This window comes from Perkinsus marinus (genome assembly GCF_000006405.1).
Source record: "Perkinsus marinus ATCC 50983 genomic scaffold scf_1104296937490, whole genome shotgun sequence".
Taxonomy (NCBI): Eukaryota; Perkinsozoa; order Perkinsida; family Perkinsidae; genus Perkinsus; species Perkinsus marinus.
The window spans coordinates 19,085-28,938 of NW_003213814.1; the positions used below are offsets into that span (position 1 = coordinate 19,085).

The 9,854-nt window shown below is 48.1% G+C and overlaps 2 protein-coding genes and 2 non-coding genes across 4 annotated transcripts; 2 read left to right on the forward strand and 2 right to left on the reverse strand.

The window, feature by feature from the left end:
- Window positions 1-670: 670 nt before the first annotated feature.
- Pmar_PMAR022065 lies at window positions 671-750 on the forward strand. The gene has a single exon. It is a non-coding gene; the product is annotated as a tRNA-Leu (tRNA).
- A 2,658-nt stretch (window positions 751-3,408) lies between these two features.
- Window positions 3,409-4,389, reverse strand: Pmar_PMAR022066 (preprocathepsin c precursor, putative; the record flags this gene model as incomplete). The annotated part of the gene is made up of 1 exon (XM_002783060.1): window positions 3,409-4,389. One exon carries the CDS (start codon window positions 4,387-4,389, stop codon window positions 3,409-3,411), a length of 981 nt encoding a protein of 326 aa, XP_002783106.1.
- A 1,974-nt stretch (window positions 4,390-6,363) lies between these two features.
- Window positions 6,364-6,435, reverse strand: Pmar_PMAR022067. Its single transcript has one exon. It is a non-coding gene; the product is annotated as a tRNA-Gln (tRNA).
- A 126-nt stretch (window positions 6,436-6,561) lies between these two features.
- On the forward strand, window positions 6,562-7,806 carry Pmar_PMAR022068 (hypothetical protein; the record flags this gene model as incomplete). Its single annotated transcript, XM_002783061.1, has 1 exon — window positions 6,562-7,806. The coding sequence occupies one exon, from the start codon at window positions 6,562-6,564 to the stop codon at window positions 7,804-7,806; it is 1,245 nt and encodes a 414-aa protein (XP_002783107.1).
- Window positions 7,807-9,854: the final 2,048 nt, after the last annotated feature.

Genomic DNA, 9,854 nt, shown 5'->3' on the forward strand with positions numbered 1-9,854 from the left:
CATTTGCGGAACAGTGACAAGAAAAAGAAGCACAGCTGGAAAAAGAATCCGTTCAAGAAGAAAAACTCGGCCAATCATACTTAATCGCTTGATATTATATTCGTACTATTTTACAGGCTTGTAGTACTTAGTGTTCCGTTGTATGTTTTCGCGTGATTAGTGTCTTGTAGCATCTCTTTCTGTCTTTATAGAGTTGTGTTGACGAATTCAATGGTTGGTGACTCGGAACGTTGTGTAAGCGTTACACATCACTGGGTTGGGGACAGCCTCCATGTGGTTGTCCTATAACGTGATGTGTCTCTGAACTCGACATAAGAAGAGGAGAGGGGAAAAGAGAGGCAAACGGAACCACCGTAAAGCTAAAGAGGTGCACGCATACACATGTGCGTGACTGCGAAGCTGTCTCCTTCATAGACTACACTCCGATCAAAGTTTACAGGTATAGAACATCAACAGGATGGATCGAATGTGTATTATTCAAGTAGAAGTGGACAATTTATGGAGGAAGACTTGCTTCAGTTTTAGCGTTTTAGTTGATGTATGGCGGAGCTCGATGTAGCGCAGGTCTCGCGTTGGTGTGAAAGCCTCGCACCAGCGGTTGGAAGTGATCTGGCAAAGAAAATCAGTGAGTATGTGGCGAGGAAGCAGGTAGTATGTTTGAAAATTCATCGACAGTTTGGCCGAGTGGTCTAAGGCGCTGGCTTAAGGCGCCAGTCCGAAAGGGCGTGGGTTCGAACCCCACAGCTGTCATTTGCTATTGTTCGATAGTCAACTTTGCTCTAACCTCCGAGATTCTTCTAATATCTTTCAGCTCGATGGAGATCACCTTGCAGGAGTGCTTCGTCTACCACAAGACTTTGTCTCGGATGCACAAATCGACGGGTTAACGATGGTGCCTGCTAACAAAGTCAGAAAGGCGTGGTTTAGAGAATTTCCACTCACAAGGTGACCATAACAAGCTCAGGATCTCCTCGCCCGCCTGAGTCTATTGATTCCCACATGGTCCACTGAAGCCTCGTGATAGGCGCCCATCGGTAGAGTCGTGCTCCGTCCAAGATCATCATTCCTCATCGCCGCCGATGTGGGACTCTCCGGATGCCGCCGCATCCGAGACCAGTCTCGAGCCGTGTGCCTCTTTGCCGTCCATAACGAGTACTGCTCCACCAGTGCCTATCGTTGACGAGGCCGTTACAGAAGTGAAAAGTGGGATGAAGATCGTCGCACTTAGCGCATCTCCCAGCACTGTAAGGAAGAGTTCAGATCGCTTCTCAGCGTATCGATGGAATATCAGTGATTCGAGAGGCAGAAAATCTATGCTGCTCTCTAAGGTGGCCTTTCTCAGGCTGAACCGTATGAGTGGTTGCCGCAGAATACCATTCGACAGCGAGACATAGCAGTGCCTCCCCCACCTTCTCGGGCGCCTCCCTTACCTAAGGGCCGTCAAGACTCCAGTACGGCATCAGACAGAGACATCCGTGATATGTAAGTGCGAGACTTCCATGCTGCACCTCCTTCTGGAATTTTTCTATTGCTTAGGGGAGAGCGGCACAAAGGGCAACAGGAGACTATGGGTTCCGTACGTATAGTCGGTATAGACGGAGGCGGACCCCAGCAGAATCTGACAGCGATGCTGTGGCTGCAAGCTGTCATCGATAGACTGGCCAGTAGAGTCATCGCGCTCACTACAAGATTCCACACGTCCTTGCACTCAGGCAAAGCGAATCTTGATCGTAGGAGTGCTTATCGAGAGATAGAAGATCTCCTGCCAGAATGGATGTGGAATCACCTTTGGGGAGCCGTTGAGACCACAGTACCCAAGAGGGAATCTGGGAGTAGCTCTGATGGCGACACTAGTGGGGCTTCCCTCGCAACTTTGTTTGGCCAGTAGTCTTCATGGCAGGTGCTTACTACGGCGCGCCGTCTACCTCTTCTGCTACTCCGGGAAGCTCTCCAATAGTGTCCGACGTTCGGGAACCAGGAGGAGCGCGATGCCCTGTCTCCAGCGAGAGTGACGGTTTTGATGTTACACTGGGGGAGCATCGGCCTCCTGTCGGCCGCAGACGACTCAGAAAGCGAGCAGCTCCTAAGAAGTCTCCGAAGGAAGGTAACCTGTTCACTCTGTAAATAGGTAATTTGATTACTATCCTGACAGTCTCAAAGGAAGCGTTGGTGGGCATAGAGATTCTCCGAGCGGCACTAGCGGGCACCGACATGCCTATTCGAATGCTCCGTCCTGAACTGAGTCGAGGCCAAAGACCTGCTGTGAGACTTATGAGCTGTGCCCATGCTAAAGATTTGTGAATCTCAGGTCAGAAAGTCTTCGACGGGAGCATCACATATGACAAACACAGGCAGGAGTCCCCTTCTTGGAGAGCCGAAGAAGCGGCCTTCGATAATCGATTCGAGGAGTTCTCCGACTTGCAGGCCATCCATAGGCGGTGACAAGAACCCCGAGCAACTTGCCGAGTGGATACGGGCGTTGCCATCCACTCAAATTCCGAGTCTCTTTTTCCGCTATCGAGGCAGCATCAAATTATCCGAATTGTCAGGTCCGAAGCTGTCGGATCTGGCCGACACGATATTGTCGAACGGAATCGATGGACCGCAAATGACGGGCTCGGCTGGCTTGCGTGACCTTGGTAACGTGAGTGAGTCGATTCTGTTGCAGTCAGTCTTATCAGGGATCTGCAATCCGCTCGAGAGCCGAAAGTTGGATCGATTTTGGCAGAATGTTCTTGCGGAGACGCGAGCGGCTGAGTGCGCACGAGACAATGCTGGACAAATTAGAACTGGCGGCATTCAAGTGACGTTGAAATGAAGCCTCTACTGGCCACCACAACACAATTCAACAATTAGTTCGGACCATTGCTGTTGCTTATCTGCATGCAGCTGACTTGCATATATCAAAAGGGTTTTTTTGAGTTAGTGCAGTTGATATGAACAACAAAGATTTCTGTCAAATCCTTTGAATTTTCCCACGATTTTTTTGAGTTCATGGAGCGAATGAGCGTGGTAGTGACGTTACAGGTTGGTAGCCTATGATTCACATGTTTCATAGCGTGAGTGTTCTACTTGTTTATACGGCTGGTCTTATCTCGTGGACAAAGGCCTTTTACATATGTTCTCGCTATGTATTCCGATTCACTTGACAGAATATTTTGCGATACCTTTTGTGTATTAGTAGTAATGTAAAATCGCAATTCCGTACGCGGTACAATGCCACATCAATGATGGTAGCGAATCGCCTATTCAGCATAATTTTCGTGGAACCTAAATTCGCTCATACATACCTCTGCCGACTCGAACGTGTACATGTGTATTGTCTAGAAAGCAAGTCGACACTTGACAAACTGAAACAGTTAACTATGAGTTCATTATCGGCTATTTCACGACTCATAGTCGATACTCCTATGATACGACTACAGGGTCGGCCACAACGGTATCCTCCACGGGCTTGAAAGCGCTCGGGAACATGCGCATCCAATCGGGCGGACCATAGTCGGCGACACGAGGCTCGGGGTCGACCACGGCCCAAGAACAGTCTTGTTCGATGCCCATAGCGTTGATACCCGACTGAACATGGAAGTACCCTTGGTCACCCCAGAAGGTTCCCCAAGAGTTCTTCACGATATAATATTCTTTACCATCTTCGTCTTGACTCCAACCAACGATGACAATGTCATGATCGAGACTCCAGTTTCCGGTAGTTGTCGCTCGGACGATATCGCCAGGATGGAATTTGCCGTTCTCAACTTCACCAGAATCGACACCGCAACTGATAGGGCCACGACGATAGACCTCAGACTTGATCTTGTGAGGAGTCGGGTTGGGTATTTTGGCAAACTCCGTGACGAAATAGCGACCGTAACGTTGTACTGGATAGCAAGGCCCAGTACCGGCCGGAGGGTCACAATTGATGCAGTTATCAATTGGGGAGCACTGACCGTCCTCGCCGCGGTAAAATTGGCATTGGTCGTCCGGTAGACCCTCGAGATAGGCAAACTTGTACACACCAAAATCTTCACCGCCATGACAAGAGCCAGCGATGTCACGTCCGCAGTTGAGGACGACCTGGCGGGCGACGTTGACCTCGGGGAACTGAGCCTTGTTGGCCACTTTGAGCCTGTCGTTGATGACACCAACGCCGGCATGAAGCCAGCAGGAGCCACAGTACTTCGGAGCGTGCTGATTGAGAACCTTGGTAATGTAATTGACACCGTTGTGGTGACGCCAGTCGAAGGTAGCAGGCAAATGATGCTCATCTGTGTAGGTATGAGGCAAAGGTGAGACGACCACCTCATGATTAGAGTGGTCACTGAACATAGCCTTACGGCAGCCACCAGCCGCAACGTAGGCGATTAGACCAACGTAAGTAGCGAAGAAAAGCATTATGAAGTGGTGACGCGGACTAACGACTGGGGCGAAATGATTTTGCTCTGAAACGGAGCGATGTGCGCATGTACAATCTCGCTCGCCCTGTAGTCGTTGAAGGATGTAGAGTTGCTCCTCGCACTCCACAGCACAACGTTCTCATGGATCAGGAAGATCAAGTCGAGGAAGTGAGCGTCTCCTCTCGACGGCTATCGAACGCACGACACGGCCTTCTTCCTTGTAGGTTGAATGGGATGATGAAGAGCTGTCGAGGCTTGTATACAACGAGATCGATCGGACCTTCAGCGACAGACCGTAGGTTTATCTCACGACTAGATCTCGCTGATATCAATGCTGTTGAGAGTATCAAGGCAGAGACTAGCCTATAATTACTAGAATCACCTCCGTTCGGGTAGATGATGACGTGAGTTGTTGTTGATTCACGTCGGGTGTAGCGTAGCTGTCCAGAACAAGCAAACGAGTCATAGTAAAGGGTCGTAGATACTTATCCTGCTTTTCTGTCAAATATCGATAGCTTCAAGGTGGCTATACGGGGGAGTTTCGCTGACACTGTGTGTGAGTCACAGGTACGACGAGTCGTATACGAAGGCCTGGAGTGACCAGATCTGTGAGATGGTCATGGACTTGTTGAAGGAAAGGTGGAAGACTTATAAATATATGGGTGAGCCATTACTGCATCAACTTGCGCTGTTGTGTGCACTTTAGTGACCTGTGCGGTGATGCAGAGGAACAACTCTACCTTGCATGCTGCGACCTCTTGTTGGTGGGAGTCTGAGAGTGACAGTGAGTCATCGTAGCGGCCGATAGTAACCAGTCAGCTTCGTAAACCGTGGCCTTTCATCTACCAAAACTATCTGAACTTTCAGACATAATGAGGAATTGTCTGCAATGAGATTTCCGCGTATTAATGATTCTGTCTATGCAGGAACGCTAACGTGTGTATGGCCAAAAGAAGGATCACGTGTCTCCTCGGGCATGTGTTGTGTGGTCACGATATTTGCTGTCGGTTTTTGAAGCCTCATGTCTATATGATTGGTCTCGGTCAGCACTGTTGATTTGCGTTAGTACACGAAACTGATCTCAAGATGAGAGCCTGAGGTTGCTTGCAACGCGATAAGATCGTACGATGAAGTCTCCAACTTTGGCAGATATTACAGAAGGGGCAATCCCGAGTTACTGTTATTGTATGGGCGTTCACGATTCCGGGTATAAGGAGAAACTGATGTCGAAACATAGTGGAGCGTAAACTAGTTGTTGAGGAAGCTATTAGGACACTAGCGATAGAAGGAGTCCTTCTGAAGGACCAGTTCGCTACTGACGAACAGGATAAATCGGTACGAGCCAATATGTCCGGAGAAGTTATGAGAATATCTATCCGGCCATCATGGATCAACATGATGCGCCGACGAAGCCTGACGGCTTTAGTCAAACATCTCTATCAACGTAGGATGAAAACTATATGAAGGCGGGATGCTCCTATGGCATTGGACTGAACCGAATATGAGGCAGAATTGGCTTTGGGATCCTTGGAGACCAAAATTTGAAGCCTATCTCAATGACCCAACTCGAGAGGGAATCCAGCTGGCACGCGTGGATTCCCTCCGAGTTTTGGTCGCTTATGTAAGTGTGTTTCCGTTACTGCTTCTGCCCGTTGTGCGCGACTGCACGCGTGTGCATGGCTGGACATCCATCCGTCCGAATAGATGACGACAGAGGTCCTTATAACATCGTGTTAGCGATTCTGAGTCACGACAAAAGGGAACAGTTTCTCTATTTTATGTTTTTCATGGCCAATCAATCGTGGGTGGGGACTGTCGAAGAAATGGGGATAGGATAGCACACAGCTGTGACTACCTGTTATGGGTCGGCAGCGAAGCCCTAGGGTTCTAAAGTTGAGTAGTGAGCCAACATCGTTGACGATGCATCACGTTTCAGAATTCGACCTTGATAGATTTCGATTATGTATAAAAAAGGTTCTATCGAGATTCGAACTCGAGTCGCTGGATTCAAAGTCCAGAGTGCTAACCACTACACTATAGAACCAATGAAACTTTTCTCGCTCGCCCTTGTCTCGTCTCGCCTGGAAAACCGTTTCGCGTGCTGGCGCTGGCTTATTCAGAAATCGCACTACATTCGTGCAAGTATTCGAACCTGCACTTTTCCTGCATAATGGACGACGACTTATCAACAGCCAATGCAGTTGCAGCTGTATGTGGTCTGACTGGCCACCTTGGAATAGATGGGAGTGGAAGCGGAGTGAACCCCGACGATCAAGCCGCTGTTGCTGCTCTGGCAGCCGCTGCGACCATGGAGAGCTTTTCGCAATCGATGCTCTCTCAAGCGGCGGCAGTCGCAGCTACCACCACACCTCCACCTCGTAAGAAGCAACGCCATAGAATCCATCAACATCGTGATAGTGGTGTTGGTGCTGATTTAGAACTTCCTGGCATCCCTCTTCCCAAGGGGGTTCAACGCTCCAGGAAAGCATTTGTTGGAGGCTTCTGCAGTAAAGGAAGGAGGTTTTCCGGTCCCACTCGCAAAACTGTCGAAGAAGCACTTTCTGATCGTCTTCGTCTAGAGCAACTGGGAGGTGACATCGCAGCTCTGGAAGCTCTGTCGGCTGAACTACGGGCTGAGGTTGACGACGGTGACGGGCGTCGCAGTCGGGGCAGGAAGCGTCAAGATAATGGTATCTCTGTTGAACATCATCACCATGGTGGACTGCCCAACTCCCCAACTCTATTGAAGATGCGCAGAGACGCCTTACAGAGTCAACAAGCTGCCGAGGCCGCCGCTGCCGCCGCTGCCCTTTGTGGTGTCGGTCCTGAGGGAGCTGGGGAAACCCTGCACACTCCAGCAGCACAACATTTGCCAGAAGGTGTTATGCTCATCTCTATCGGTGGTTTGGGTAACGCATTCGTAGCCTATCAGAGAGCTCCTACAGCTGATCGAATCCACATTCTGGGTCCACCGAGACGGACCATCGTAGCGGCTGGGGACGACTACCAGGCTGCGATCGGTTTGACTTCCCCTCCTACTACTACACGAGGCAACCGACCGATCAACGAGAGTATTTTGATTTGCTCTGGTATAGGTCGTGTCGTGAGCCTTATATCGGAAGATGAGCTCACTAGTGCCTATGTCGGCATTATCATCGTCAGTGGGGAATCTTGTTACCCTGTAGGGCCTATAAGGGAGACCACTACGGAGGCGAAGAACGATTTGGATAATGCTGGTGGTGGTATATTGACGGCATCAGTGAAGGCGATCCCCCAGCCGCATGATGAGCCCCACATGCTGGACTTTGGCGAACCGCAAGTTGTGGATATTGATGTGCATTCGGGAGAAGATGACCATCGTGGTGAAGGGTCTGATCCTACAGTGTCGTCGGGACTCGACTCTGAGTGGGTCTAATAGGGAAGCGTACTACTATCGTCGTCATCATACTATTGTTATAAGAGCTCAAGTGTTTGCACTGTTGTGTTTGAGTCTGGGAAGTGACGATGGAGTGGTATGGGTAAGAGAAATGACTTTGACTTCGTCGTAGTGGGTTTTTGGTAACATGATGTCCAAAGGGTAAAGTGGCTACTAATGCGCTCGATTTTCATAGTGAATATGGGAATACTATGTAAACTGGTGTCTCTGATACAGTAGACTTCATCTTCAATATGGGGGGAAAACATGCACATGGTCAACTACATGTGTTGGTGGTGATAAGATGGGAAAAGCTTGGGCAGTTACAATTGGGATCAGGGACTTTGAGAAATAACGTTTTCTAGGGGTTGACAACAATGAGGAAAATGTTACTAATGTGACGATGACATTTACATGGGAAACTGATTGAAGAATGTGTCCCTAGGCATACGTGGAAAATTCACAATGAGTTCCTGGATGATTCTCTTATTGGGAATTCCACCGGAGTAACTCACCTGTAATCGGCAACATCATAGTAGTTAATGTTCATAGATTTTGTGATGGGGATTATTCTTAAGATTAGAACAGCTCGAATGCTAATATCGTCATAGTTGGTGATAACAGTGAAGTAACGCACGTTAGTGGGGCTCCACGAGATCACCCATCATTCATAGTTGTTGTTTTCTTCTTCGGATGGAGTCCCCTACTGAAGGGCAGCCGTCAGCGTTGCAGATGCCTCCTAAAGAGCATTCAGGGAGTATGATGAGGGACAGAAGATATTGTGAAAATATGATGATGCTGTGTGACTCACAGGTACGTCTATGCGTAGTGGGATTTGCCAGAACGGCACCCTAGAAAACTCATAGGAAGAATTTGGCTAATTACAGTGTGGTCGATTTTGATACCCTTCCGAAATCTGGCGTATACATGTGAATTCGTTTTCGACGTACTCGGAAATTTTCACGGAAAATTTCGAGAAATTTACGAAATCAACTACTTTTTTTTGACACATGCCCTTCCTGGAATTTATATTCCGAGTTTATTTAGAGCTTACATATACTAGGGCTCGGCCGTTGTTCATGTCGGAGCTGCTGCTGCTGCTGAGTTTGCTGCAGTCATACTTTTACTTTCACTCTACTGTCTGCTCGGTGGAAGGAGTGTTGCTCTAAAACGAAGAGCGTTGTAACGTGGCCGATCCGAGGATTAAGAGTCTGAAATCTAGAGTATTGGGAAATCTTAGCATGAGAAAATTATAAATATTCATCATCATGACCGAACTCGAACGGTTATATAGACTTGTATATAATCAATGGAGTTCAACCTGTTTGACGTGAAGTGGTGCAATACTCCTTGTAGATTACAAGACGTATATTTTACCGCGAACACAGTTGTTTCCCACGAAATGAAATGTAAAGTATGTTCCTCACTAGTTTTCTTTTTCATATCACGGGTGAAATGTGAGTGGTGAAATGCAGAAATTACACGGTACGCAATCGTTTGAGGGGATCATCCATTTACGCAAACGTTAATCAATGTAATGAAAAAAACAGAAATTGTGGATTGCGAGATTACTCAAATTTAATACTTCCTGTGAGAGTCGACGTGTTTGGTTTCCCTCCTCAGGAGCATCTGTGGCGTTTGATATTAACCCAGCTAAAGACCGTTGAGGCATTACACACAGCTGAAGTAGAGTGATCTTATCGTTGGCTCTCGTCAAGATCCCTTCAGAGTCTCCCACCTTTTAATGCATCTTCATCTGATGGTCCGATGCCGATTACCTCGTCAATATTGGTTCAAGTTCGGCAACCACGAAGCACTGGTGAGCACGGGTTCATCTTGTGGGGAATGTATTAGTCGTTACAGTGGCAATTTTACCAATCGTATTTTTTCGATATGAGAATTTTATGGCGAATCTATTTTAGCAGTGTGGGAATAGATGAGCATGGTCAACTACACGTGTTGGTGAAAATTTGGGAAATTATCGTTGGTTTTTGTACACTTCTACCCGAAATCGTGTGTAAATTCTCATAATTAGTGAGGAAACTTAC